Source organism: Balearica regulorum, chromosome 25 (genome assembly GCF_011004875.1).
Source record: "Balearica regulorum gibbericeps isolate bBalReg1 chromosome 25, bBalReg1.pri, whole genome shotgun sequence".
NCBI classification, from domain to species: Eukaryota; Metazoa; Chordata; class Aves; order Gruiformes; family Gruidae; genus Balearica; species Balearica regulorum.
The window spans coordinates 7,480,924-7,508,799 of record NC_046208.1 but is presented as its reverse complement, the minus strand read 5'-3'; the positions used below and the strand labels follow the sequence as shown (position 1 = coordinate 7,508,799).

Genomic DNA, 27,876 nt, shown 5'->3' with positions numbered 1-27,876 from the left:
AGGCCTTCAAGTCGTCCTGAACTCCATCATCAAGGCCATGGTGCCTCTGCTCCACATCGCCCTGCTGGTCCTCTTCATGATCATCATCTATGCCATTGTTGGGCAAGAGCTCTTCAAGGGCAAGATGCACAAGACCTGCTACTACCTTGGAACAGGTGGGGCTGTGGCGGGGGGTGATATGGCAGAAATGTCTCTGTGTGGCTGCTGTGGGGACCACAGAGGTGCTGTGGGCAACAGAAAGTCTGGTCTTGCCAGCATCAGTCCTGGGAGCATGGCAGGACCGAAGGATGCTTCGTACAGCACACAGCTTGGCGTGAGGGGTTGGTGAAAGGGGCCCCTTTTGGAAAGCTTTTGCAGGAGGCTGGGAGGTGCTGGGACCTGCTCTACTTGGCCTGACCTGCTGCTCACACCATGGCTTTCCCCCTCAGATGTGATTGCCACGGTAGCGTCAGAGAAGCCAGCCCCATGCACCAGCTCTGGCCACGGGCGACACTGCACCATCAATGGCACTGAGTGCCGAAGCGGCTGGCCAGGACCCAATGATGGCATCACTCACTTTGATAACTTTGGCTTTGCCATGCTCACTGTCTATCAGTGCATCACCATGGAGGGCTGGACAGAAGTCCTCTACTGGGTAGGCTCCAGCACCTTGGGCTTGGTGTCCAGCTTGGCAGAGGTGACCACCTCGAAGCTGGGAATTCCCTCCAGGACACAGGACCCCATAGCAGGGCTAGGTTTCTCTGCCTGAGAAAGACATCCTGCCCCTACCAAGCTTCATACTGTGATGCACATCCCATAGTGCACCAGGCATGTCTTCTGCATCTCTGTAGGCACTGCCCAAGCTGTCCTTGCTCTCCACATAGACAGGAGGGTGCTCCAGCTCCCTCCTTTGTGAAGGGGTACAGGCAAGGCACAGCAATGGCTGTCTGGTGGATGCTTCTCTAGCAAAAACCCCATCTTTTGCAGTCCTTGGGAGACTGTGTTGTTGAGGCTTAGGCATAAGGCTGATGTTTAAATCTGCTCCTAAAATGCTTGGGTCTGGCTTTACCTCCACTAAAACCAGGTGCAGAGTCATAAGGAGTTGGGGCTCAGAGTCATGTTTATCTCCTACCATCCCAAGCACTCGCTTTAGCAGGGGCACAGTTCCCAGAGGCTGTTGAGGGGGCCCTAAGAGGAGACAGACAGACTGAGTTCAGAATGTTTCATCTACGTCTCTCCTTGCCAGGTAAATGATGCCATTGGGAATGAATGGCCCTGGATTTATTTTGTCAGCCTTATCTTGCTTGGCTCCTTCTTCGTTCTCAACCTGGTGCTGGGGGTGCTCAGCGGGTAAGTGCCATCCTGTCCTTCCTCTTCACCAGCAGATCAGTGAGCGTGATCAGAGTTTGGACATTGGCTGGTTTTAACTATCCAAGAAGAAAGCCTGGAAAAGTTTCTGCTCCTTTTCCTCTCCCATTCCTCTCCCTTTTTTTGCAGGCTTAGAAACCCTGAGCCTTGAGTTACTTTTTCTGTTAGTGTCCATGACTGTCTGAGCTCAACACGTAACACAGAATTTTTTTCCCTGTAGCACAAGCAGCCGTCAGCAAACACACCCATGGAGCACATTGTTAGGTGTTTGTAGTGTGGTCTGTCAGCACTCACAGCAAAAAGAAGCTGATCAGGGAGCTCAAAGCAGCAAGTGCTTATCCCATGGCTGTGGGTCAAGACACTCATTCCCACTGGTACCCACAGTGCTGCTGTACTTTGTGACCACACACGATTTCCTTATGGTCAGCCTAAGGAAAACACCTTTGATATGAATCCAAGGGATCCAAGAGAATTATTGTTAGTCTAATTAACGATTCAACACTCTCATCCAAATACAACAACGAGCTATCATCAGTCTGGTTACAATGATCATAACACTTCTATGCCAAATGACTCAATTAGTGCTAATTCCCATAGCAGTACAGTTAAAGCTGCTATGCACAAAATATCTCTGGTGCAATGCTCAACCTACTATGCATTGCTGTGGTGAGGTGCCAGCATCCCGATTTTGTTGCTGGGAAGTGTGTGTTGTCCTGGGGAGTGAGGGGGGATTTTCTCCTCAGTTCTGTGTAGGCTCAGGGTCTTTTTTATATGTTTCAATCCTGTGTGTGCAAGTGGATCACACTCATCATCTCTACTAGTTCACAGGGTTAGTTATACCCTAATTACTTGGATTTGTTAGTCCTCTTCTATGGCAGGGACCATACAACTGCACAAGGTTAAAACAAATTGAGTATTATATATATTGGATATGTAACTAAAGCTCAAAACCACAAGACTGACCACAGGCACCTGACCCTTGCATGAAGTTGGCTGTAACAGCAGGACAAGCTCGACAACAGTCATCTAATTCTAGAGTAAGTTGCAAGCACAGCAAAAGTTTCTGAAATATTTTTGCAAATATAGCTAAAATATGCTTGAGATCAGGAAAATCCAGGCAAGGCCTGACAAGTCCTGAGGCTTAGTATCTCTAATTATTGTTATAATGTCTGAGACCTATTACTAACACATGGCAACACCAGATTGGCTGGGCAGCAGATCTACAGTCCTGCCAGAGAGAAAAGAAATTAATTAAAAATGAATGAGAAGAGTGGGAGCCCCTGCTTATCACACCTGTCTTCCATATTAGCATGAAAAGTGTCCTGTTTGCTTGTAATGTAGTGAGCTCACCTTCCCCATGTGGAGAGTTTGGGGCAGCTTTCTGCCCCCCGGGTGGGTGAGACCCCACTTGCTCTAATACTGAGCAGGGCTGGAGAACTCCCACAGCCTCCCATTTCTAGTGTATAGCAGATCTGTCCAACCACAGCATCCTGCAGCAAGGAGCTTCCAAGGAGCAGCCAGTGGTGGGGAAGAAACCGTGCCTGCCATCAGGCATCAGGTGATGATCCCCAGTGATCTTGCACCACGGAACAGGGCCAAGAAAGAGGAAAGTCACTAGACCAATCTAGCAGTAGCACTAGGCGGTAGGGTATTTCAGGTTTTTATCTTTCCACAAGGACTGACCTGGCACAGGGCTGTGATACCTGACCTCCACGCCATCCCCCTCCTGAGTCTCACTCTGCTGCTTGCCTTGTCCCAGCGAATTCACCAAAGAGCGTGAGAAGGCCAAGTCACGGGGCACGTTTCAGAAGCTGCGGGAGAAGCAGCAGCTGGAGGAGGATCTGAAGGGCTACATGGACTGGATCACCCACGCTGAGGTCATGGACAGTGATCGGGCCAGGGGAGAAGGTACCAGCTCTGCTTGGTCAAAGACCCTAAGGGTGCGGGTTGGGTTCCTAATGCTGACCATCCTAGAGAGGCAGGGTAGAAACCTTTGGAGAAGTCACAAAGACTCATTTTGCTTGAAAACCTATGAAACAAAATGCTTTGACTTCTGCAGAACAGGTTCCTTTTTTTTCTTTCCTGAATAATTTTATTGAATCTGACAGAAACTAGCAATAACTTGTCCCTCATGCTAAATCTCCACTTTAACATTTATTTAGTATTTGCAGACTACTAAGAAGGTCTAGGTCTCCTTTGGCAAAATGCACTTGAAATGACCATGAGAAGCCATAAGGAGCATGTGCACTGTTGTGTGCAGGGGCAGAGTGCAGGGTTACTAGCTCGCACACTAACAGATGCATGAATTTCTTGCCATTGCTTCACAATTTTAAGGGATTAGAAGTGGCTCAGGGACAGAGTGGAATATACAGGCATCTAGCCAAAGGCTCAGCAAGGCCTGGGGAGCTCTGCCACTGAGTCGCTGTATCTGCTATGCCACCCTGCCTAGTGAAATGACTTTTGATGCCTTAAGCTGAACGATACATGTGTGCAAAGAGCCTTGGGAAACAATGGGAAAGACAAAACACCTCTTCCACACCTGTGGCCAGTGCTCTTACAAACCTCCTGTTGTTCAGCATTTGCCCAGATCACAATTGACCCCAGTTTTCTCTGTGCTGGGAGTGTCTCGCACTGAGGGAGCCTACCTACACACTGCTGTCTTCAGGCTGCCTCTCTGGGTTGCTGCTGGTATTGCTGCAGGGCAGGTGTTCCTGGTGTCTCCTACTTGGTTTGCTTGTGACACTCAAAACCTTTTACCCAAACTCTTGCTGCTGTCTCTCTGGGGCAGCGTTTCTTGATTTCGCTTCTGATGGGGAAGCTCTTCCTGTACTCCCAGGAGAGGTTCCCTCCCATATGTTCTTCCCAAGGGCTCCAAGGAAAGCCTGGGATGTCATTCCCTCCTTAGGTATGATGCCATCGGACGAAGGAGGGTCGGAGACAGAGAGCTTGTATGAAATTGAGGGCATGAACAAATGGATTCTCTACTTGTAAGTATGCATTGGTTGAACCATCTACTACTCTGCATGTGGGCTTGCACCGTCTCTCGCTTGCTGTCCTGGCTGAGCTGGGCTTTCTTGTCAGCCACCGGTTTCTGGGCAGAGCCAGGGGCTGTGTGCTCAGGAGGAGATGCAAACATTGCAGACAGCAAACAGGGAATTTTACTCTGGTACTGGCAAAAAGCCACTTCAAGGTGAACAACCTCTTTACTTTGGGAGCATGCTGTCAGCATCCTCTCATGGCCCATGCAGCATGTCTTGTAATTTAGGAGCTGGGCCTGTAGCAGCCAACCATAGGTGACTGTATGCCAAAAAGGTGCCCCGAGGTGTTTGTGTGAATGAACTGCAATGCCTGAGTGAATGCACCAAGTGCCAGGGTTATGCTCCTCAGTTCTTTTCAGGGATGGCCCCCGGAGAAGGGAGCAGGGGTGGCTTTGCTCTGCAGTCTGCAGGCACATCCCCGGCTGGGCAGGACCCTGCTGACCCTTTGGCTGTCTCTCCAGCCGTCAGTGGAGGCGTTGGAACCGAATGTTTCGTAGGAAGTGCAGGGATGTGGTGAAGTCCAAGTTCTTCTACTGGCTTGTCATCCTGCTGGTGGCACTGAACACCCTCTCCATTGCCTCTGAGCACCACTTCCAGCCAGAATGGCTGACGCGGGTGCAAGGTGAGCAAAGAGCCTGAGGGAGAGGGTGGGCCTGGGTCACCCTGCTGCCCCGGAGACATGCGTGAACTCTTACTGTCCATCACAGCCATGCTGGCATGGCACAGGGGCTGTTAGACTTGTTCATGCACACAAATATAGCCTGCATACAAGTGTGCGTACACCATCCCTGCTGCACCGTCACACAACTGCACATTGAACATGCGTAGTGCATACAGTGTATATATTCTTAGGGACATGGGTTTGCATGGTGAACACGCAGAGTGTGTACATTTACACCTGTGCATACATAGTACACACATTGCATGCACTCACATGCTACGGCCACGCTACCTGCACGCAGTCATCCTACCTGCACCCACATGCAAACAAACACACACAGAGACACAGACCACAACTATGCACACATGTAGACAGCTCAGCCACATGTACACACACACACGCATAGCCCAGTACACATGCACAGACTGCATGGACTGACATGTACAGCACAGACACACTCTCACACATACAAGCACACGGTTGCACATCACCTTTCTCCTCACCTTCCTCTCCTGTGTGCTGCCTGAAAAACAGCATTTGCTGCAGCTGCAGCTCTGGGCTCAGTGGGCAGAGAAGGGAGGTGAGCAGCATTTCCCTCCTTCCCTTCCTGCTGTCCCATGCTGAGATTAAGAGGTCCATGTGCTGATGGTCTGGATCTCCCACCCTAGACAATGCCAACCGGGTGCTGCTAGCACTCTTTGTGGCTGAGATGCTGCTGAAGATGTACGCGTTGGGCCTGCGCCAGTACTTCATGTCGCTCTTCAACCGCTTCGACTGCTTCGTGGTATGTGCAGGGATCTTAGAGACCATCCTGGTGGAGGTCGGCACCTTGTCACCCCTGGGCATCTCTGTGCTGCGTTGCATCCGGCTCCTCCGCATCTTCAAGATCACCAGGTTGGGGAGGGAGTTCTGTGGGTGCTGGCGGCTCATGGTCCCCAGACATCACTGGCCTTGTCCCTGGGGAAGGCTGCAGCCTGAGCAGAGCTGGTAGCTCCTGGATGGAGGAACAAGGCCAAGCTGGGGATTTCTGTCTCCAGGACATGGTCTGGGAGTGGTGAGGAGGACAGAGCAGGGCTTACTAGAAGTCTCTTGGGGTCCCTCTCTCACTCTGGGTTCTGAGATGTAAATGGGGGTGCTGTGGGGCGGGACTCCTGGCTTCTCTTTCTGACACCAACCCACTCTGTGTTCATCCCACTTCCCCATCCTGCCTGCTAGTGCCCTGTGCAGGTAGCAGGGTGTCTTGCCTGTCACACTACACCTGGAGCTTCATTTCCACCTCCTGGGACCTGGCTGGAGCAGTCCCAGTGCCCAGCCTGTGAGTGGTGCTGGTTCAAAGCCCCCTTGCTGGGTTGCCAGAACATCCCTCTGAGACAAGCAGTCTGTTCCCTGTGTCCACCTACCTGGTCCTGCCCACAGCTTTCCCCACTCCACCTCCCGCACACTCCTGTCTCTCCTCTCCCTAGGTACTGGACATCCCTAAGCAACCTGGTGGCCTCCCTTCTCAACTCGGTCCGCTCCATTGCCTCTCTGCTACTCCTCCTCTTCCTCTTCATCATTGTCTTTGCACTTTTGGGCATGCAGCTCTTTGGGGGCAAGTTTGACTTTGAGGACATGGAAGTGCGGCGCAGCACATTTGACAACTTCCCCCAGGCCCTCATCAGTGTCTTCCAGGTGTGGGGCTGTGGGAAGTGCATCAGGGGGCTGGTGCACAGGGGGCTGGGAGTCTCATCTGGGCTGTGGATTTCCTGGCAAGAGCTGGGGCTCAGATTGCTCTGGGTTTGTGGGAGGTGATGTGGCTTTGAGGCAGGAACAGGAAAATGCAATTGGGTTCACGAGCAGTAGCGCAGGTGCAGGGTTGGAGCAGGGAGGTGGGGCTGTGAGGGTTTGGGGCTGGAGCCAGGAGGGCAGGATCGAGCTGTGGGGTTCTACCGTGCTCTGCTGCGGGGGCTTTTGGGTCTCTATTTCTGCTCTGCTCCCAGATCCTGACTGGGGAGGACTGGAATTCAATCATGTACGATGGGATCATGGCCTATGGGGGCCCATCCTTTCCTGGCATGCTGGTCTGCATCTACTTCATCATCCTCTTCGTTTGTGGGAATTGTATCCTCTGCCTGTGAAGCCAGACCCAGACTCCCTGTGCCCAGCCCCCATAGCATCAGCTACACAGGACTGTGAAGGAGGGAAACGGAGGGCTTCCTTAAGCTTTTCAGTGCATGCTTTAAGGTTTTCAGTTCTGAACAGCAGGGGTACAAACCGCAGGCCTCAGAGTTTGCCCTGTGGTGGCTGGGGTCTGGAAGAAAGCACACCACAGGGCCAGTTTGGACAACCGGCAGGCGTAGCTTCAGCTGTCTGGCAATGCAGTAAGACTGAGCTGAACAGACTGAGCTAAGGCAGAGAAAGGGCAGCCAGCCCAGAGCTTAGTACTCACAAGGATGGGTACAGGGTTAGGAATCACCAGCCAGGGTTATCTCAAGGGCTCAACTCCAGGAAGGTTTTTCAGGGCACCCTGGAAACCGTGGGCAGCTCTGACCACATCCTCCAAATGGGAACCAAGTTCTTATGCTTAGCACTGTCCCTCCAGATATCCTCCTCAATGTCTTCCTGGCCATCGCGGTTGATAACCTAGCTGAGGCTGAGAGCCTGACCTTAGCCCAGAAGGCCAAGGCAGAGGAACGCAAGCGGCGGAAGATGTCCAGGTGAGTGCCACAGTCCCTGGCAATGGGAGGTCCCAAACCAGGTGCTTTGGTGTGAGGGGACAGAATGGCATCGCCCATGCCCCTGCCCAGAGTTCATTTCCTGCTCTCCCCTCCTCTTCACTCAGAGGTTACCCAGACAAGTCTGAAGATGAGAAACAGATGCTAGCAAAGAAGCTTGAGCAGAAAGCAAAGGGAGAAGGGATTCCCACAACAGCCAAGGTCGGTGCTGGTGAGGCTGGGCCTTGGGGAGCTCCTGGTGAGGGACAAGGCTACTCCTCCCACCAGCCAGGACTGACGAAGGCTTGGAGCCAGCCTGGTTGTGGACTGTTCCGGGCTAGAATCGCTGGCCTTTGCATCCTCTGATTATGGGGGCTCTCCGGGCTGAGGCAGGACACGTTGCCTGGTGAAACAGGTCCATTCCTGGGGATCCTTTTCTTCTGATTCATTTCCTTGGCCACAGACAGTTGTCAGTGGTTGAGATGGGCTGGTGCACACCAGTGTGGAGGGGAGCAGAGCAGGTCAGCAGCATTACAGAACTTCTTTATGTCCACACCAGCACCCGCTGTATGCAAAAACCCTCTATTCTGTTGTGCTGACTGTGCTGAACTGCCTCCTCTAAGCATCTGGCCAGCAGCTACTTCCCTATCCCCTTTCCAGAGATGCCCCGTGGGAACTCACCCATGGTATAGGTGCGTGGCCCCAGGCTCTTGCTCAGCACACGTTCCCCTGTCCCATCCCCTTGGTATTGCTCTTTGCTCAGACTGCAGCATCCCTGAGGTGTTTCCCCTCACCCTTCTCCATCCAGGACCAAGACTCCATGTGCTTGGTGCTGTACAGGGCAAATGCAGAGACACCGCTTGCCCCACATGGCTTCCAAATTGACAGGGTCTGGCCAACATGTAACATTTGGCAGCAATACTGGCACACACAGCCACATGTCCTCCTCTCTGTCTCTCCCTTGTTTCAGTTAAAAGTGGATGAATTTGAGTCCAATGTCAATGAGATCAAAGACCCCTACCCTTCTGCAGACTTCCCAGGTAAGACTTGTCCCTGGAAGGGCAGCAGGAAAGCTGGGGAGGCACTGCAGAAGGATGATGCCAGAACCCTGGCTGTGTGAGGAGCGAAGGATATGGTGACCTTCCACCAGCCTCAGGGTACTGAGGTCCTTCTGGCACAGTTGCCAAATCAGGATCACAGAATCAGAGGATTGTCCATAAGGTCACATTCCCTCTCCCTCTCTTTGTGATTCTTTCCTTTTCCCTCCTCGTGGCCACCCTGCAGGTGACGATGAGGAAGATGAGCCTGAAATCCCCCTGAGTCCTCGGCCACGTCCCCTCGCGGAGCTGCAGCTGAAAGAGAAGGCTGTGCCCATGCCTGAAGCTAGCTCCTTCTTCATCTTCAGCCCAACCAACAAGTAAGCACTGACCCTTCTCCCTGCCTTGTGGAGCCAGGCCTGGTCCAGGTACCTCTGGCACCAGCCCTTCCCAATGAGGTCCTACTTGTGCATAACATCCAGCTCTGAAGGGAGTATTCTCTGTGGAAGGGCTGGCACAGATATCCCTTCATGCCTAGGGCTTTTCTGCCCTCAAGATTTAGCTATAACCCTCTTCCAGGCTGCCATGGCCCTATCTGATGTCCCTCTGGCTCCTCGCAGCATCTCGTGCCATTTCTGTCCCTGGCAGGTTTCGGATGCTGTGCCACAGAATTGTCAACGCCACCTGGTTCACCAACTTCATCCTGCTCTTCATTCTGCTTAGCAGCATCTCGCTGGCAGCTGAAGATCCCATCCGGGCTGAGTCCTTCCGCAACCAGGTGCCTGTGTAGCTGTGGAGGGTTGGGATGGGTGGGGAGACCTCATGGAGACCCTCAGCTCCCCAGTAAGCAGAGGCCTGCTTGCCAGATGTCATGCCTGGGCAGGTAGCAATAATTTCATCCCTACCTCTGGGAGGGCAGTACAACTGTGGGAGGAGAGGCTGGCTGTGTTTTCCATTCAGAGCACAGCTGGGACAAGTTTTTGCTGTTTCATGTCTCAGTTTACTTCTAGGTGAAGAGATCCACCTGACAGGGTGTGTGAGATTACCTTGGTTCAAGGCTGTGGTGGCTTATCAGGGATAGGGACATCCTGTGATGTGGCAAACTGGACCACTGATGTGTGTAGCCCTCTAAAATCCAGCTGGCATGGAGCAGTGGTAGCCACATGAGGCACAAATGGGTCTGCACCCATGCACTGTCCGTCAGGGACTGGGGGTCTTACATGAGACAGCTTGCCAGGGTGTGCAGTGCTCTTGGGGATCAGATGCTTTCAGGTGAATCAGGTCAAGCCTCACTCACTTGGAAACTGAGAGCTTGGTCCCAGGGTGCAGGTTGGATCATGCACTGGGGAAAATCAGCAAAGCTGAGGGAAGTTCAGGAGTCTTCTTGGCACTGGGTGTGCAGGCTCTGATGAGCTAGGAGGGTTCCCCAGTCCACAGAGTGGAGGGCAAAACCACAATGCCAGGATGTTTGAATGCACTGGAGCATTTCCCATTCCCTCAATTCTCATTCAGTTCTGGTGTTTCTGTCCCCAGATTCTTGGATACTTTGACATTGGTTTCACCTCTGTCTTCACAGTTGAAATCGTCTTGAAGGTGAGTCCCTCTGCCCTATAGTCCTTGGCATGCACATGACCCAGTGACAGTATGACTGTTCTGGCCGTAGGCACTCATGCTCTTTGGGAACAAGCTCAAGGTCCCAGCAAGGGGAAGCTGCCAGCTGATCCTCACATCCCCAGAATTCATGCAGTCTAGGTGGCGTGTGACCTGCCCCTGAGGCCACACGTCCCCTCTAGTGAGGTCAGGCAGCCAAGTCAGCTGTGCTGTGACACAGGGACAGATGGGTCATGGCACCAGCATTTTTGTTCTGACATGCCCTTAAGAAAAACTTTGAGAAAGCAATGGAAATCTGTGGAGTAAAACAGTAATTCAAGCAACTGCTGCATATTGCTCCCACTCCAAGTCTCTTTACTCTTCTCCTCTTTAATTTGCTGAATGACTGGGAAGTGTTTTTACTCCAGCCAGTATAGTACAGAGGATTTTCAGCTGAAGTCAGTTTCCTCCCTGGCTGCAGAGGTAGACGTCTGAGCAGCATAGGGTCCTCAGGCCATGGAGCTGTGAGAAGCCCCTTGGGCCCTGTCCACCCCATGGCTGTGGAGGCACCATGCCCCCGAGCCCCACCTGGCCTCTCTCCTAACTCCTTCTGCTCCCCAGATGACAGCCTACGGTGCTTTCCTGCACAAAGGCTCATTCTGCAGGAACTCTTTCAATATCCTGGACTTGCTGGTCGTCGCTGTCTCCCTCATCTCCATGGGAATCGAGTAAGCACCTCCACGCTTCACGGGGTGGGCACTGGTCTGTTTACCCTGACAGGGCAGCTGGGATGCTGCAGCTCTCTGTGCTAGATGCAGAAGGAGGAACCAGCCCAAGGGCTGGGCATTAGCCCATGTTTTAGTGTCCATAAAGTCACACTTAGGGCAACTGGGAGGCAGGGAACCAAACTCCTTGACTGTTAAAGGTGAAGATCTGGGTAAGAATTCAATTTGGGGCTGCTTTCTCTAGCTGCCAGTGTCCTTTGGCCTTATGTTGAGTGGATGGCCTAGTGACATCCGCATGTGTCTGCCATCCCTTGCATGTCACCCCTGGTCCCAGCCAGGTCCATGGCTTCTTGGTGGGGCTGTGCCAGGCTGGCCCAGGGAGGGGAATCGCCCTATCTCAGCTTTGCCTTCCTCCTCAGGTCCAGTGCCATCTCAGTGGTGAAGATCCTCCGGGTGCTGAGGGTGCTGAGGCCTCTGCGAGCCATTAACAGGGCAAAGGGGCTGAAGGTAAAAATGGAGGCTGGGGTTCTTCAGCCCATGGGAGTCCTTATCATGCCCTGTGGGGTTTGCAGGGCCAGTAACCCAATTCCCACTCCCTGTCTATGGAAGGGGTCTGCCCCATCCCACTGGTCTCAGCAGGCTCCAGCTCTTCCTGGGGCCCATCCCTGCAATGAGAGAGTGTGGGACATGCAGCAGGGGCTTGCCCCAGGCATGCTCACATGTGCATTGTCCTTGACCTCCACAGCATGTGGTCCAGTGCGTGTTCGTGGCCATCAAGACTATTGGCAACATTGTGGTCGTCACAACATTGCTGCAGTTCATGTTTGCCTGCATCGGGGTCCAGCTCTTCAAGGTGAGAGGTGTCTCAGGCAGGAGAGACATTCTGCTCAGGCACATCCTGGATAGGCTCTTCTAGTCATAGCCCTTGGGGATGGTGTCTCTGAGTGTTGAGTTCAGCACAGGCCATGCTCTGCAAGAAGACCTGCTTGCACCAGACCTCCCAGCAGAAGAGCCTGCAGTGGGAGGAGAGCAGGAAACACCCAGGATACTGTCAGGTCCAGCTGCTTTGCCCCACTTAGTGCCTCAGTTTCCCCTTTCGAAGGTGACAAGTGCTTCTGACTTCCTCTGCACTTTGGATGCAAAGTGTTTCCTTTTTCACAGCACCACTCTTGTTCTATGGGCCTTGTCTGCTCCAAGGCAGAGCTGGCTCTGGCTGAGCTCAGCTTTTTTCTAATAATTGAGCTTAAATTCCCCATCTTCCCTGCAGATTGAGCAGACCTGTCAGCATACCTTAACTTTTAGTTAATTCTGTGGTTACTGCTTTCTTCCCTATTTTCCAAATAGTTGGCTCCCAGATTGGATGAGCTAGACAGATCTCAGCTCATGGACCTGGAAGATTTGTTCCCATCACTATGCAACATTTACTTGCTTCAGCCTCAGGTTGACCCCAGGGTCTGCCATGGCTCCTGAAACACCCTGTGAACTGGGTTGGGTTGGCATGCAGAGTGGGGAAGCCAGCGGCGTTTGAGGCAGGGGCCAGAGTCAGTATGGAGGCAGCGTGGGGACTGACCGTGGGCTGTGAAAAAGTCAAAACTCCCCAGGGCTTCTGAAGTCACAACAATATCCTAGCATCTTCTGATCTCTGTTAAATGCAGGGCAAGTTCTATAGATGCACAGATCCATCCAAGATGACAGAGAAGGAGTGCAGGTAAGAGCTCTCTGCAGCTCAGCTCCAGCAGGGCAGTTGCCAGGGATGGGAGGGGTGTGTGTGGTGGGGGCCACTTGTGTTTCTGCATTGGGATGCTGCATCCAAAAAAGTGGGGCTGGTGTCTCATGCTGTTTTCCCTCACCCCGGGGTAAATCAGAAACAAGCACAGGGCTGTCCTCCCCTCCCAGGGACCAAAGAGCCCTGGGCCAGCACTACAGTGAGTGGGCTGAAGGGGGCCCTGCCTGGTGAGTACCACATCCCTTCTGCTGCAGGGGTTATTTCATCAACTACGTGGACGGGGACCCCACGCAGATTGAGCTACAGAAGCGTGTCTGGTTGCACAGCAATTTCCACTTTGACAACGTCTTCTCAGCCATGATGTCTCTTTTCACTGTCTCCACCTTCGAGGGCTGGCCAGAGTGAGTCTGGCTGTGTGTGGGGCCTGACGAGGGATGGGTCTGTGCTGGGAGCAGGTCATTGCTGCAGGCCTTTACCATGGTAAAGAAAGAAGAGCTGCCCAGGCTGCGGAGCGGGGCTAGCCATCCTGGCAATGGCTGTGGAGCTAAGGTCATCCCAGCAGCCCTGTCCCAACGTTATTATTTGATTTGGGATGTCCCCAGAGCTCTCTGTAACCTTCAAGAGGAGAGATGGTCTTTCCCACCTAATTAGGATCTCTGTTGCCTCACTTTCCCTCCTGTAGGCTGCTATACATGGCCATTGACACTAACGCTGAGGATACAGGCCCTGTCTACAACTATCGGGTGGAGATTGCAATGTTCTTCATCATCTACATCATCCTCATTGCCTTCTTCATGATGAATATCTTTGTGGGCTTTGTCATTGTCACCTTCCAGGAGCAGGGGGAGAGCGAGTACAAGAACTGTGAGCTGGACAAGAACCAGGTAATGGCACTGCTGGGACAGGGCAAGGTGGACCAGCCCTGGATCTGGCACTGCTGGGACTGGCTGATTTGGATCAGCCCTTAGTGGTGGCACTGCTGGCACAGATGAGTTAACCTGCCCCAGGTCTGTTTGCTGCCAGGACAGGGTCAGATGGACCCATGCCTGTCACAATGCAAGCCTTCCAAGGGAAGGGCAGACTGGACCAGAACCAGGGAGTGGGCCTTCTGGTGTGGGCAGGATGCCCAGAATGAGCTGGAGCAGAGGGTTGTGCCAGTTCTGGGCTCCCCAGTACAAAAACAACATGGACATGCTGGAGTGAGTCCAGCAAAGGCCACTGAGATGATTGGGGGTGTGGAGCACCTGTTATATAAGGAGAAGCTGAGAGCTGAGTCTGTTTGGTATTGAGAACAGAAGGCTCATAGGGATCTTCCCTATGTCTAGAAATACCTAATGGGAGGGTGTGAGGAAGATGAAGCCATGCTCTTTTCAGTTGTGCCTAGTGACAGGACAAAAGGCAATGGGTACAAACTGAAGAAAAGAAGAAATTCCATTTAAACATAAAAACACCCCTTTTTTATGGTCAAGCACTGGAACACATTGCCCAGAGAGGTTGTGAAGTCTCCATCTTCGGAGGTATTCAAAACCCAACTGGACACAGTCCTGGGCAACATGCTCTAGCTGGCCCTACTTTGGGCAGGGAACTTTGACTAGACCACCTCTAGAGGCATCTTCCACTGTCAGCCCTTTTGCAGTGCTGTCATGCTGTGATTCTGGCTGGGAACATTAAGGTCGAAAGCAGCAGAAGCGAGACCAGCAGTGGCAGAGGACATGGCACACACTGGGGAGGACAGGGATGCCTGCTGGCCCAGAGGAGATGCCTGCTTGGTCATGTGCTGAGCAAGCCTGCAGAAGCAGCACAGGCACCTTGAGCTGAGGGTAGTCAGGAGTGATGTGAGTTGCACATGAACCCAGCAGAGATGGCTCTGGCTGCTGGGGAGGGAAGGACCTGCTCAGCATCTCTCAGGTGCAGAGAGAAAACTCAGTGCCCCCTTCACCTCTGGTTCATGTGATGTCTTCAGGCTGCTCTTGGCCAGTCCTGAGAGACCCTGGGAAAATGCCATGATAGCCAGGCAGGCTCAGGACAGGAGCGGTCAGTACAAGGGCAACATGGCAATCTTTGGAGGCAAGCAGTGGCTTTGGAAACTTGGTCCCATGTGGGTGCTCTGGGGGTGTATTTGCAGATAGTTGAACCATTGCTGTCCCTGGCCCGTGTCACTAGGCTGAGAGAGAAGAGACTTGTGTCTGTGGGACATGCAGAGTTGCTGGTGGTGATGACTCTGTTCCTGTGCCCGTGGCACTGCCCTGTGCCCTGCTGTGGGATCACACCTGCCTTCCCCTCCCCAGCGCCAGTGTGTGCAGTATGCACTGAAGGCTCGTCCGCTGCGGCGCTACATCCCCAAGAACCCCTACCAGTACCAGATCTGGTATGTGGTCACCTCCTCCTACTTTGAGTACCTCATGTTCTTCCTGATCCTGCTGAACACCATCTGCCTGGGCATGCAGGTAAGGGGCACAGTGCCCACCACAGCAGCAGACAGGCTAGTTCAGCCCTGCCACCTCTAAAAGAGCTTCTGGGGAGGAGATCTTTCCTAAACAGCAAAGCTCATGGTGTGTGCTCAACACCCCTGGGAATAGGGGCAAAGTGGGACTGGTTGGATGTGGTGATCCCAGAGAAGGTGCTGCAGGGGGGGGAAATTTCCTTTTTGCTGACTATTGCTGAGCCACAGGTCTGTGGGAGGGCAGTCTGCATCCAGCACTCACCTCTGAGCTCACAATGGAGGCTGGCCTTGCCATGGGTTAACATGGCTCCTGCTTACATGGCTTCTGCTGCCTTCTCCTCAGCATTACAACCAGTCTGCAGAAATGAACCACATCTCAGACATCCTCAACGTGGCCTTCACAATCCTCTTCACTCTGGAGATGATCCTCAAGCTCATGGCCTTTAAAGTCAAGGTAAGAGTAGGGCATGGTCCAGAGAGCAGGAGAGGGCCTCAGGCCAGGGGGGTCCATTTGGCATCTCTCCAGTACAAGCACTCCCCAGCCTGCAACTGCAGAGAACTTCCCCTTGTGAGACCCTTGGGGACCCCCATGTGCAGGACCTGTGAGTTTCTGGAAGGACTACAGTTTTTCAGGGCTACCCTTGCTAGCCAAATCCAACCCAATCCAGCCAGCCATTGTTCCCATCTTTAGGGTCATCTGTCACTGGTGGGGTCATAGCTCTAGCCACCTCAATCCACCCTCCTCATTTTACACCATTGCAAGATAGGACCAAACAACTGACCAGAGGGTACAAGGACTGACCACCATCCCTTCTTCTGGTTCTCCCTTCCTTCTCCTCTCTCCCTGAGAAGGATCACTCAGGTGATCCTTCTGGCACTCCTTCCAGTGAGGTCATTGGTGATCCTTTTGGCACTCCTTCCTCTGGGCTCCACGATCTGTCTCTTCCTTGACTTAACGCTTGGAAGTTCACTCCTCTTCTCTGGCTCTTCCCTGGCAGGGCTACTTTGGGGACCCTTGGAATGTCTTTGACTTCCTCATAGTGATTGGCAGCATCATTGATGTCATCCTCAGCGAGATTGATGTAAGTGTCAGGATGTTCGGCATGAGGGTGTCCCCGCAGAGCACCACTGCTGGCACCTAAGGCTGGGGCGAGATAGAGATGCCGGTGTGGTGTCCAGCTCTGCAGAGTGTTGGTGTCTTCTCCTCTGTCCCTGCTCTGCTTGGTTCTGAGAAGGGACAAGCTGGGATCAGCCCATGGCATGAGTGTGTGGAGATCACAGCCGCAGCCCTGTGGACCTTAAAGCACTGTTTAAACATAGGGGACCATTCTCAGCTGGCCAACATGTCACACTGCCCCCTCCCTTCCCTCCCCCTGAATATGTAGGCGTGGGATCCTATGGAAAACAGTCTACTCACGCAGGACTGGACCATGAGCTGCAGGACACATGCCACCCCCTGCCCTACTCACCCTGCCTGTCTTCCTTGTGCACATGCCTGGACAGGCAGTCACCCATGCATCCAGCCTCAGAACAGTGCAGATGCAAAGAAAAAGGGTTCCTGCAGCTCCCTGCACCCACAGGACACTGCTGTCCCATGCCAGGGGAGGATAAGACACATCAAATTTCAAGGCATTTGTTTTGCATGTGTCCCTTTATACAGCAATCCATGCATATACACATACTGACTGTATATGTGTGCATGTGTATAATCTATACAATATTTCAGAAACTCTACACCATATAAACTGTGTGGCTGGGTGGCTGCAGGCAGTGGCTATATGGTAAGTGTTCAGCTGGGAGCATTTTCAGAGCAGTGCTAGGAAGCCAGTGCTGCACTGCCTTTCATAGCACTGGGACATACACACCCCGTGTCTAGCACTGAAAATGTCCCTTTGCACCCGCAGCTTTGGTGCACTGCAGGGCTGTGCCTGGCAGAGCTGCTGCCCCACACAAGGACCTTCAGCCATTTTCTGTGCTGGGGAGGAGAGGGTATTCAGGGGCCCTTGGTGACAGACACCTTCTCTGGAGGGTGGTCCAGGCCCCACAGAGCTGGGATGAGCAAGACCATCCACCTTCCTCCCCAGTGACAGCAACATGCTCCTCCCTGCACAGTTCTGCATGTCGATACTGCTGTCCTCTAGCCTCTGGGTTTCTCAGCCTTAACAAGCTCCCAGATTTCATGCCAGTGCCAGTAGCTTTCATCTGTCACCAGGTCCTCCAGGACCCATCCTTGGTCCCCCAGCTCTCTGCACATGTGACCTCGTTTCCCATTGCCTGTGGGGTACCATTTTCTAGTGCACTACCTCCTTCACCATCCTATTGTCACTCAGAAATGAAGTTCAAAGGGTGCTCAAGGCCCTGCACTCAGCAGAGATTTTCAGTCCATGTGGAGCGAGAGATCAGGTCACTAGGTCAGTTGGCACAGCTGCCAAGGTACTGCTGTGCTTGGCCATGTGTCTGTGGGGATGCCCAGGGACAGAGGTCACAGGCACCCGGAGGAGTTCGGTGCCCTGGCTGGGCTGGCAGGGACTGACCCAGGTGCTGTGCTCCTATGTGCCACAATGCAGTGGCAGGGCTGTGTGGAAGGCCAGGCAACATTTCAAGAATGGTCCTATACAGCCTGAGCTTCCCTTCTCCCCCAGGCCTGGGTGCTGGGGCACTAAGAGCGCTGGTCTCCCCTCCCAGTCCCTCAAGCTCTTCAGGGACCTCCGTCACAGGCAGTCCTGCTCTGGCAGGTCTCATGCCCCAGTGACCATCTGTGTCCCCTCCTGAAAGCAGAGCTCTTCACGGCTGCCCCACCCTTCCTCCTTGTGCTTTCTTCTCCATCCAGTCCACATCTCTCCCAGCATCACCAAGCTTTTCCCAGTTATCTGGTGATGTGCAGGGGGATTAGGATTAGGAGGTGGGGGGGGAACCTCACCTCCCCTTCTGGTAAGTATCCTCCCCACTGAGAGGTCAGTGCAAGGTGGGTCTGTTACCTTTGGTCCACAGGAGCTGTTTACAACCACTGCACCCATCATACATCACCTTGCTGGTGCAGGCAGACCTTGGGGGCTACAGTGTTTTCGGGAGAGTGGCCTTCACAAAACAAGCCTGCACCATGGTGCAGGGGTGGTGGGTGACACCGCAGCAGCTGAGCCATTCCTGGTGGCACCCAAGCACGCAACTCTGGTTTGCAAAGTCTGTCCTCTCCTCATCTCTCTTTTCATTCTGCCTCTTTTCTCCTCCCTCATGTCTCTGTGTGTGGCTATCGGGATGAGGTGGTGGGGAGAGTTGTGCTGTCAGGAGTCCTCTGCAAGCCACCACAGCCAGATCTTCATGGCTGTTCAATCATTGAGTTCCTCCAGATCCCAGGGGGTATTGAGTGGTGTGGGGCAAGAGGGAAGTAGGGATGGGTGTCCTTCTGGCAGTGGTACCCTGAGCTCTGAAGTATAGGGAGCTGGCAGTGTCCATGCTGCCATGTCACTCCTGCCACTGCCTGCCTTGGGAACTCAGCCCCTTCGCAAGGGCCAACCCTCCCAGCCTATCCAAAGCCTCCTGCAAGTGCTGTCAGGGAACGAACCTGGTCTGTGCAGAGGGCATTGGGGCTGGGCCACCCCACCAAAGGTCAGGTGTTGGTGTCTGCGCTGGGAAGGAGTCCCCCTGCCCCAGAGTATCCCAGGCTCTCTGCAGAGAGGAGCATGTCTCCGGCTAGCTTTGAGGACCCTTGAGGGTTTGTGTGCCTCTGTGTTGGGGGGGGGGGGGGGGGGGGGGGTGTCAGGTGTGTGTGTGTGTGTGGCTGTGGCTGTGAGTGTGTGTGTGTGTGTGGGGGGGTGATCACTCCTCTGCATGTGAATGTGTGTGCCCTGCCTCTTGGTTAGGGGGTGAACAGTGCTGGGCAGTCATTTGTCTCCTACCAACACATGGGACTACTGGTCTCTGTGCTCACCCCCAGCTAACCTGCACCAGTTTCATTTTGGTGCTCAGGCAGTCATGCTGAGAGCAGCCCAACTTGCTGTGGAGGAGCCATGGATTGGCTTGATCTGATCAGCTTGCCTCCAGATCCCACCTGCCACAGCCCTGGGCCTGACCTGGGGTATCCATGGGAGGCAGCAAAATTACACAGTCCAGAGGTTTGGCCAAGATTTCCTGGCCCATACACCCCTGCCTCAGACGTATATGTCACAGCAGGTGAGATGCAGTGGGACACAGAAGTGGGTAAGTCCCTCATGATCAGTGTGTTTCCCTGGCCATCCATCTGCTGCCTCTGCCCCTGAAAATTCATGTCGCCCTGTCCATCAACCCAAGTGATGATGGGTCTCTGCCCATCCTTCCCCTGTGCTCCTCCTCTTGTCCCCAGTTTCCATCTTACTCTTTCTTCTGTGTCTGTGTCTTTTGCAACCATCCATCCTCCACCCCCCGTTCCTGCCTCACTTCTCCTGCTGACTCTCTTGTTCTCTCGACAGACTGTTCTTGCATCCAGTGGCGGATTGTACTGCCTTGGCGGAGGCTGTGATAGCATTGTAAATATCAGCTGCATGTGCTTGCAGTGCACCCCTCTTCCCTTCGCTGCCCATGGCCATGCCAGCGTGCATGTGACCAGTGTTTGCATGTGTGCTGCATGTTGTTAAGACACACCAGACCCAGCTGCTCCCTCTGGGGTGTAGCTCTCCCCTTGCTGAGAGGGACTTGGGGTGAAACACCCCACAACAGACACCCCTTCCCACCCTGAGATGTGCCAGGCTGTTCCCCAGCCCTCCTGGGTCCATCTGCTGGTCCAGCCCTGCCCTCCACCATCCCACTCCTGGCACTGTGACACCTGACCTGAAAGGAGCATCTAACAAAGCTGTCCCTGGCTGTTGAGGGCAGGACAGTTGGCTTTGGTTCCTCTGACCTCACCCTGTCTGTGTAAGGCCTGAAGGGATTTGCCTCTGTGAATGCAGCCTCTGACACTGTTAGCTGGAGAAATGGTTAGAGGGGTGTCTCTAGCAACTGTGCCTTCACCCAGGGAGCTGGCTGTGTCCCGTGTCTGCTGGCCTGATGTACTGGCAGGGCTGAGTGGGTAAAGCCCTGTGCTGGTGGCTGAGACCACTATGGAGGTGCAGTGGGGTGGAGGTGCCCTGGGTTGGCCCATAGGAGCTCCTGTAGGAGATCTGAAAATGTGGAGGGGCTGGCTGCAGGGTCCCACATGCTGGAGCCTCTTCCCAGGGGTCCCAGGGCCCTGGTGCTGTGAACTGCAAAGGGCAAGATGGCCTTCACTGAGCACTGCCCAGGTTCTGGCAGTGGGGACATGGTGCACTGGAGCTGATGAGATGTTCTTGACCACTCTGCTTGGTAGGCAGGTGCTAGGCACTAGGAGAGTGAAAGGTGAAAGATGGGTGGGGAGAGGAGATGGTGTTTTCAAGTGCAGCCTTGGGAACTCAGAAATGCCATACTGGGGAAGCTGGAGCTGATGTGAGATGTTTACAGGGGGTTTTGTTGCCCTGAAATAGCTGGGAGCAGGTAAGCTGGATGATGGGAGTGAGGGGGACCCAGTGGCAGCTGTAAAGCTCTGAGAGGCTGAGGGGGCAGTGGGAAAGGCATCCCAAGTGGTGATGGAGTCGGGATAGACAGTGCCTGGCAGAGGCCAAGAGGGCTTGCTTATGGTTCCTGGTGGCAGAGGCTGCGGCTGAGGCTGTGCCATGCTGGAGCAACCAAGGGAGCAGGTGACCAAGCCCCCAGCATCTACAACTGCCAGCGTCCCAGGTGCTTCCAGACAAAACTGGCCCTTTGAGCCCAGGAACTGTGCCTGCTGGCTCCCCTCCTGCCTGCCCGTTCTGCCCTGAAGCCAGGAGTCCCCGGCCCTGGGACATGGCTGTTCACCCCTCCAAGGGGACCTGCAGCCGCCCCAAGAGAGTAGGCATCATTGCAGTTATGGGTGACACTGGGAAGCACACCCTTCCCCCCCCACCAGAGCTACGCTGCCTTCAGTTCCTCCTTTGGTCCATGAAAACCCTACTGGGACATTCTCAAACCAACCTTCCCATGCTTAAACAGCCATCATTAACCCTTCATATGCCTGGTCCCTGGCCTACAGCTCACCTTACAAATAGGCCCTAAGGTGGGAGCATCCCACGTGATACGTGCTGAGCGAGAGCCTGGAGGACCTGAGCCTGTCCTTTGGTGGCCCTGTCTGGCATGGGGTGAACAGCACCGCTCTCCCAGCCTGCGTCACAGTATGCCTTTCTCCCTGCAGTGTCCTATCCCCCTAGCTAACGGGATTGCTCTCGTATCCATAATCAGGCATTCCCGAGCAACCCGGGGTGCAGAGATGTGAGACAATGGGGCTGGGGAGATGAACCCTTTGGGAAGGCTGGAGGGAAGGTGCCAGCACATCCCCTTTGCAGTCTGGTCCTCCACGCAGGCAAGGGCTGTGGGGACCATGACTGGTGCCTGGGGGGTGGAATCTCGTTACCCTTCCCCGCCAGGACCTGGACCCCCCCTTGTCTGCCTAGAGGCATCAGCACCCGCTGCCCTCCAAGTGTTGTGCTCTGCCTGCAGGACTCTGATGACAACTCTCGTGTCTCCATCACTTTCTTCCGACTGTTCCGGGTGATGCGGCTGGTGAAGCTGCTGAGCCGGGGGGAAGGTGTCAGGACCCTCCTGTGGACCTTCATCAAGTCCTTCCAGGTATGTTAGGAACAGTGCTCCCCTCCCAGCACATGCCCTGGGCTGGTAGCAAGCTCTGATCCTCAGGCTAGCTGGGTGAGCAGTCTGTCCTCACCGGGCAGAGGAGGAAAGCTCCAGTGCTGGCAGGCTGCTGGCCTCAGGCTGGACCAGGGGCTTGTGCTGTGTAGGAGAACATTGCCTGTATGGGTAGGAAGATGTGGGGGGGTCTCCCTGGCTGATACCAGCATGTGTCAGAGCTGGGCTGAGCAAGTAGGCAGGGCCTGCACGGTTCCATCAGCCCTGGTCCCAGCAAGGCTGGGCTCTGCACCAAGTGAGTGTAGCTCAAGGGCATGCTGCAGCATCTCAGCACACACTCCTGAGCCTAGGCAGCTCCCTCCGCCTGGGGCATCCCTGGGTTGTGCTCAGCCCTCGTCCCACCTGCAGAGACCCGGTGTTCCCCTGGGGATTGGCATAAGCCTCCCATGCATGAGAATGGGAGAGTGGCACTGGTGGGACGGTGGTTAGAGGAATAGGCAGAAAGTAAGTTGTCCCCTCCCATTTTGGAGGACTGGATGCTGGACTCACACAATAGCTCGAGACCCAACCTCCTATCCCTGGGTTGTGTTGGGGCTGGGCTGGTGTCTCACGCAAGCCACGGTCCTTTTCTCACAGGCTCTGCCCTACGTAGCCCTGCTGATTGTGATGCTTTTTTTCATCTATGCTGTGATCGGGATGCAGGTGAGAGGCACAGGGGTGGGATTTGGTCTTGAACAGATGCCCTGAGCCTGATAGGATCAGGGGAGATGGGACAGAGAGGAATGAGATCCTCTGCCAGGCACTCCCTGAGACTTTGCACATGATGGGACCATTTTAGCCTGGGGTGCAGGCAGCTTACAGGCAGGCAGCTTACAGCCCCAGCAGCCTCCTCCTATCCCCAGGCTGCAGCTAGGGCAACTGAGGCATGCAGCAAATAGCACTTTCAGAGTCTACGGCACAACCTAGACACACAGTCACCAGTGCTTGTGCCTGGTTGATAAGATGTTGTCTCCATGGCCCAGATGAAGTGGAGCATAAACAGGGGCATTTTCAGCATAGGCAGGAATGTCCAAGGATCTCATGAGCCCCAGAGCACCCATGCCCTGGTCTCAGTCTCTTTTGGGGTCACGTGAAGCACAGGTAAACAAGAGGAAGAGGGGCTCAGGGACAGGGGTGCTTTGGAGGGTGGTTGGTGCCTGAGAAAGGGTGCTGGGTGTCTGACAATGTGATTTACAGATGTTTGGGAAGATTGCCATGGTGGACGGGACCCAGATCAACCGAAACAACAACTTCCAAACCTTTCCACAAGCTGTGCTGCTGCTCTTCAGGTCAGTCTTGTCTTGGCAAGGGAGCTGGGGTCAGAGTTGGCATGGGAGTCCACCAGTTTGGAGTGAGGGAGACAAGCATTTCTGTAGCTGATTTTTGCCCTACAGAAAAATCTTTTGCAGCAGTGGAAGCATTTCAGGAGTGACTGTCAGTTTGCCTGGAGTGTCTGAGCTGCATGAGAGAGGGGGACTTTGGGGTTTTTATTATGAATGTTTCCTTCCCAGTCTGGATTTTAATTTGTGAATTGTGAGGAAACTCAAGGGGAAGAAAGACCTCGGTCCAAGGCTTTTCTTGACTCCAAACACTTCACTTTGGAGCTTTCAATAGCAGACTCCGCACAGCAGCACAACAAGCCCAGGATCCCAACTGCTCCTTTCCCAGTGGCTGCCCATTCCCCTGTGCACTGGGCTGGCCGCAGCCCTCCCTGCATGCCCAGTTTATGTCCAAGACAGGCAGGGACCAGCAGGCATCCCCTCTCCCCAGGTGCGCGACCGGTGAGGCCTGGCAGGAGATCCTGCTGGACTGCAGCTACGGCAAGCTGTGCGACCCTGAGTCAGACTTTGCCGAGGGCGAGGAGTACACCTGTGGCACGGGCTTCGCCTACTTCTATTTCATCAGCTTCTACATGCTCTGTGCCTTTCTGGTATGCCGGGTCCCACAGGGCTCCCTTTGGCACCCCCATCCTGGCCCTGGGCAGCCCCTGGTGTTGAGTTAGCCTTGCATTTCATGGGGCTGAGGCCACAACACCCTCTTCCTAGGGGCATCATCCCCCAGCCCATCTACTGAGCCATGCTGTAAACCTATGGCACTCAGGATCCCCTTCCCACAGCTCCCACGTGTTGCCATCCAGATGTGTCTGTGTTGACTTTTGCAAGGGTGGAGAGGGAAGAGATGCCCTGTGCCTGCTGCAGCCTTTCACATGATCTGCTTGGGTGGGAGGCCCATCCCTGCATGGGGTGACCTGCAGCGTGCTCTGGCTCTAGGGAAACCCAAGTCCCTTCTCCTCCCAAACACATCTGCCTGCATTTTCCCATGGCCCTGGCCAGGACCCACAGGCAGTGGTGCCCTGCTCCGTGCTGCCAGTTACTGTCCCTCTGCTCAGGGACCTGCTGAGTGCTTGGCCCTGCCCTAACTTGCACCCACTCCTCTGCCCTCAGATCATTAACCTCTTTGTGGCCGTCATCATGGACAATTTTGACTACCTCACACGTGACTGGTCCATCCTCGGGCCCCATCACCTGGACGAGTTCAAACGGATTTGGGCTGAGTACGATCCTGAGGCCAAGTGAGTGACAGGGGGTGAGTGGCATGGAGGGGATGGTCCAAGGGGAGCATGGGGTGGGCTGTCCTGAGACCTGCATGGCAGTGTGAGCTGTGGCACTGTTTAAGAGTTAAATCCCAGCATCTGAGAGGTGGATGTGGACTTGCCAGCTTATTCCAGGGCTGATACAAGCCATCAGGATGTTTGGAGACACAAGACTTCCAAGCCCCTCGTCATCCAGCCCTGGTGACGCTGCCAACTCTTCCCATGCCACTGCACACCTTTATCTGCTGTCCAGTGTCACAGGGAACAGCTGTTTTCCCCAGGAGGAGCATAGGGAAATGTAGAGATTTTCCCACTGCAGGAGCACAGGGCAGGCCACAAGGATGAACCCACCCAGCGCCTGCCCAAACCACTGTCCCCTGTGTCTGCCACTACGCTGCTGATGCAGTTTGTTGCATCTGCAGGGGCAGAATCAAACACTTGGATGTAGTGACTCTGCTGAGACGTATTCAGCCTCCTCTGGGCTTTGGGAAGTTCTGCCCGCACCGTGTCGCTTGTAAGGTAAGAGCCAAGGGGGTGGCAGGGTGAGTGGGCACAGGGCACCTTCCCCAAGCTGTCTCTGCATCCTCCCCAAGGAGGCTGAGGGTGACAATCCAGCCAGCTTCCCAGTGTCATGGTTTATATGCATGCTCTGACCTCTCATGTTTAATGGAGAGGAGTATTCAGGGGACAAGGGGAGATGTTGTTAACTTCCATGGAGCTGATGTGTTTCGGGGTCCTGAAGATAAGGACTTGCCTTTACTCCCCCCCACACCAAGGGTGATGGCACCAGAGGACTGGGCTCTGCCTGACCTGGAGCCCTCAGTGTAGAGGGACTCCCAAGCCACACTGGGGTGCCCCACGTCTGCATCTGTGCAGGAGGGCAGTGCTGGGCCTGAGTATGACCTGGCCACGTCAACTGGGCTGTAGAAGTTTGTTTCCAAGGGCTGATAGCACTGAGGCAGCTGGAAACACTGGCTCTGTAGGGATGAGTACACTTTTCCTGGCTTAGCTCATTCCGCACAAATCCAGGGCCTGTGTGAGGCTCACATGTAAACCACACGGGCAGGGGCTCAGGCACTAGTCTAAACCCTCGTGGGTCTTGAGCAAACTCATTAAGAGGTTTGATCCCCAGATCCCTCCTGGCAGACTGGGGCCCTTTTTCGAGGGTGGAGGGCAATACAGAATGACTCCCATCTCCCTGAGAGCAACTCTGTGTCTCTTGCTGGCTGGTTGGTTAGTCTGGAGAAAAGGAGACTCAGGGGAGACCTTATCACTCTCTACAACTCCTCCTTTCAGGAGGCTGTAGTGAGCTGGGTGTCCGTTTCTTTTCCCAAGTAACAAGTGATAGGACAAGAGGAAACAGCCTCAAGTTGTTCCAGGGGAGGTTTAGATTGGATGTTAGGAAAAAGTTCTTCATAGAAAGGGTTTTCGAGCACTGGAACAGGCTGCCCAGGGAAGTGGTTGAGTCACCATCCCTGGAGGTATTTAAAATACCTCTAGATATGGCACTTAGGGACATGGTTTAGTGGTAGACTTGGCAGTGTTAGGTTAACAGTTGGACTTGATAATCTTAAAGGTCTTTTCCAACTTAAATGATTCCGTGATTTTCTCCCATGGCACTGGTGCCCCATAGGTTGGGTTATTTCCACAGATCTGACCTGGCTCTCCCCGCAGCTTGGTCTGGTTTAGCTGGCAGGTTAGGATGAGTGATGTTGCTGCCGCTGACACACGTGGTGCAGAGCCCCATGGGCCCAGGCAGAGCAGGTAGTGCTGGGAAGGCTCCTTGGCCAGCAGCTCAGTGCCCTGTGCAGAGTCTCTCCCCAGCCAGCATGGCTGCCCTCTGGCCAGGACAAGCTCTGTGTTTGTGGGGAGCTGCCAGCCTGCTCTGCTGCCTGGGGTCACAGTTGTTGGTTTGCTATGCAGCGTCTAGTGTGCATGAACATGCCCCTGAACAGCGATGGCACCGTCACCTTCAACGCAACCCTCTTTGCGCTGGTGAGGACAGCCCTCAAAATCAAGACAGAAGGTAAGCGATACTCCTGTCTGCCTCTATGGCCCGATGGGGAGACCATCTCCTTGTGCTGCAGGATGCTGGTTACACACCATTCCCCCACTCTGTCCACGGACAGCAGGGCACTTGCCTATGTGGCTAGATCCTCTGGTACAACCCTCAGCTTCATGCTATTAATTATCTCATTGAACTAGAGACCATGGGCACACGCATGGAGCTGCTCAGGTGAAGCCTGGAGGACATTATTAGGTGCAGGCACATGTGTTGCAGCACTGAAGAGTGAACCAATGCCACCCCAGCTGCGTAACTTCACCCGCTCAGGAGTGGTTCTAACCCAGTTCCCATCCCTGCCACAGTGCACAGCCGGCCTCCCTTCCCGCGCTGTTAGGTGTTGTCTGATCTCCCCCTGCCCCCAGCATAGCATCACTTGCTCCAGTTTTGCATTTTGCCATCTATTTATAATCTCAGACTGGAATGGAAGGGGATGGATCCTTTTTGAATTTAGCTGCGCTGGGAAGGAGCTGCTTCCATCCCCTTCCTTGCCAGCAGGATGGTTTGCAAAGCCCTGCTTTGGGAAGATGCCACATCAGTTTGTTTCCATGCCTGGAGGTTAGGCAGTATCGCACAAGCAGCTCTGTGGCTGGGCTGGGGCAGCCAGCTCTGGCAGGAGGTGAGGCTGGGCAGTGGTGGGCCACTGGGGCTGGCATCTTCCAGCAGCATGGCACAGGTGCCTTCCCTCCAGCTGTGGTGGGGAACATGGCCTCGAGCACAGTGCAGGCAGCCCTGGGAGGAGCACAGGAGATCTCGGGCCACACATGGGGACAGACTGGGATTGCAGGCAAGGAGGAATGGTAAAGCCTGTGAGAGCACCAAAGGGGAGACCAAAATCTGTTGTTGATCACCAGAACAGATATGGTGGCACTAATGCTCCACCCGTTTGCTAGGTCTGACTCACTCTATAGTTGAACTCTTTGCTAAAATCAAAGCCTCATTCTTAGAAAGCTCCAGCTCTCTTAGAGGCTGGAGAGGAGCTGCCACAGCCTAGAGGAATCTGGCTAGGTTTTCACAACCTTTGTCTTCACTCATGTTCACGTTCCCTGGGAACGAACTTCTCAGTCCTGCTCGCTTTTCTTGCAGGTAACTTTGAGCAGGCCAATGAGGAGCTCAGAGCCATTATAAAAAAAATCTGGAAGCGGACGAGTATGAAGCTTTTGGACCAGGTCATCCCACCTATTGGAGGTATGTCACCTGGTGGTACTTCCCAGAGGGGCAGAGCAATGCCTGGTCAGGGTTTCAGCTGCTCTGACAAC

The 27,876-nt window shown here is 54.2% G+C and overlaps 1 protein-coding gene across 1 annotated transcript in view; it reads left to right on the top strand.

The window, feature by feature from the left end:
- The window catches only part of CACNA1S (calcium voltage-gated channel subunit alpha1 S), a 34,435-nt gene that overhangs the window by 1,414 nt on the left and 5,145 nt on the right, over positions 1 to 27,876 (top strand). The window contains exons 3-35 of the mRNA XM_075775710.1: positions 3 to 155; positions 429 to 634; positions 1,226 to 1,329; positions 3,107 to 3,255; positions 4,253 to 4,334; positions 4,847 to 5,007; positions 5,715 to 5,940; positions 6,510 to 6,717; positions 7,026 to 7,146; positions 7,628 to 7,742; positions 7,868 to 7,961; positions 8,710 to 8,779; positions 9,024 to 9,156; positions 9,425 to 9,554; positions 10,310 to 10,369; positions 10,988 to 11,094; positions 11,511 to 11,598; positions 11,837 to 11,944; positions 12,747 to 12,799; positions 13,072 to 13,218; positions 13,500 to 13,701; positions 15,106 to 15,264; positions 15,604 to 15,714; positions 16,259 to 16,342; positions 19,706 to 19,762; positions 21,780 to 21,908; positions 22,560 to 22,625; positions 23,160 to 23,251; positions 23,733 to 23,892; positions 24,407 to 24,534; positions 24,978 to 25,074; positions 26,479 to 26,581; positions 27,704 to 27,805. Of these exons, the coding sequence (XP_075631825.1) occupies positions 3 to 155; positions 429 to 634; positions 1,226 to 1,329; positions 3,107 to 3,255; positions 4,253 to 4,334; positions 4,847 to 5,007; positions 5,715 to 5,940; positions 6,510 to 6,717; positions 7,026 to 7,146; positions 7,628 to 7,742; positions 7,868 to 7,961; positions 8,710 to 8,779; positions 9,024 to 9,156; positions 9,425 to 9,554; positions 10,310 to 10,369; positions 10,988 to 11,094; positions 11,511 to 11,598; positions 11,837 to 11,944; positions 12,747 to 12,799; positions 13,072 to 13,218; positions 13,500 to 13,701; positions 15,106 to 15,264; positions 15,604 to 15,714; positions 16,259 to 16,342; positions 19,706 to 19,762; positions 21,780 to 21,908; positions 22,560 to 22,625; positions 23,160 to 23,251; positions 23,733 to 23,892; positions 24,407 to 24,534; positions 24,978 to 25,074; positions 26,479 to 26,581; positions 27,704 to 27,805 (4,005 nt within the window). The remainder of the gene's footprint in view (positions 1 to 2; positions 156 to 428; positions 635 to 1,225; positions 1,330 to 3,106; positions 3,256 to 4,252; positions 4,335 to 4,846; positions 5,008 to 5,714; positions 5,941 to 6,509; positions 6,718 to 7,025; positions 7,147 to 7,627; positions 7,743 to 7,867; positions 7,962 to 8,709; positions 8,780 to 9,023; positions 9,157 to 9,424; positions 9,555 to 10,309; positions 10,370 to 10,987; positions 11,095 to 11,510; positions 11,599 to 11,836; positions 11,945 to 12,746; positions 12,800 to 13,071; positions 13,219 to 13,499; positions 13,702 to 15,105; positions 15,265 to 15,603; positions 15,715 to 16,258; positions 16,343 to 19,705; positions 19,763 to 21,779; positions 21,909 to 22,559; positions 22,626 to 23,159; positions 23,252 to 23,732; positions 23,893 to 24,406; positions 24,535 to 24,977; positions 25,075 to 26,478; positions 26,582 to 27,703; positions 27,806 to 27,876) is intronic.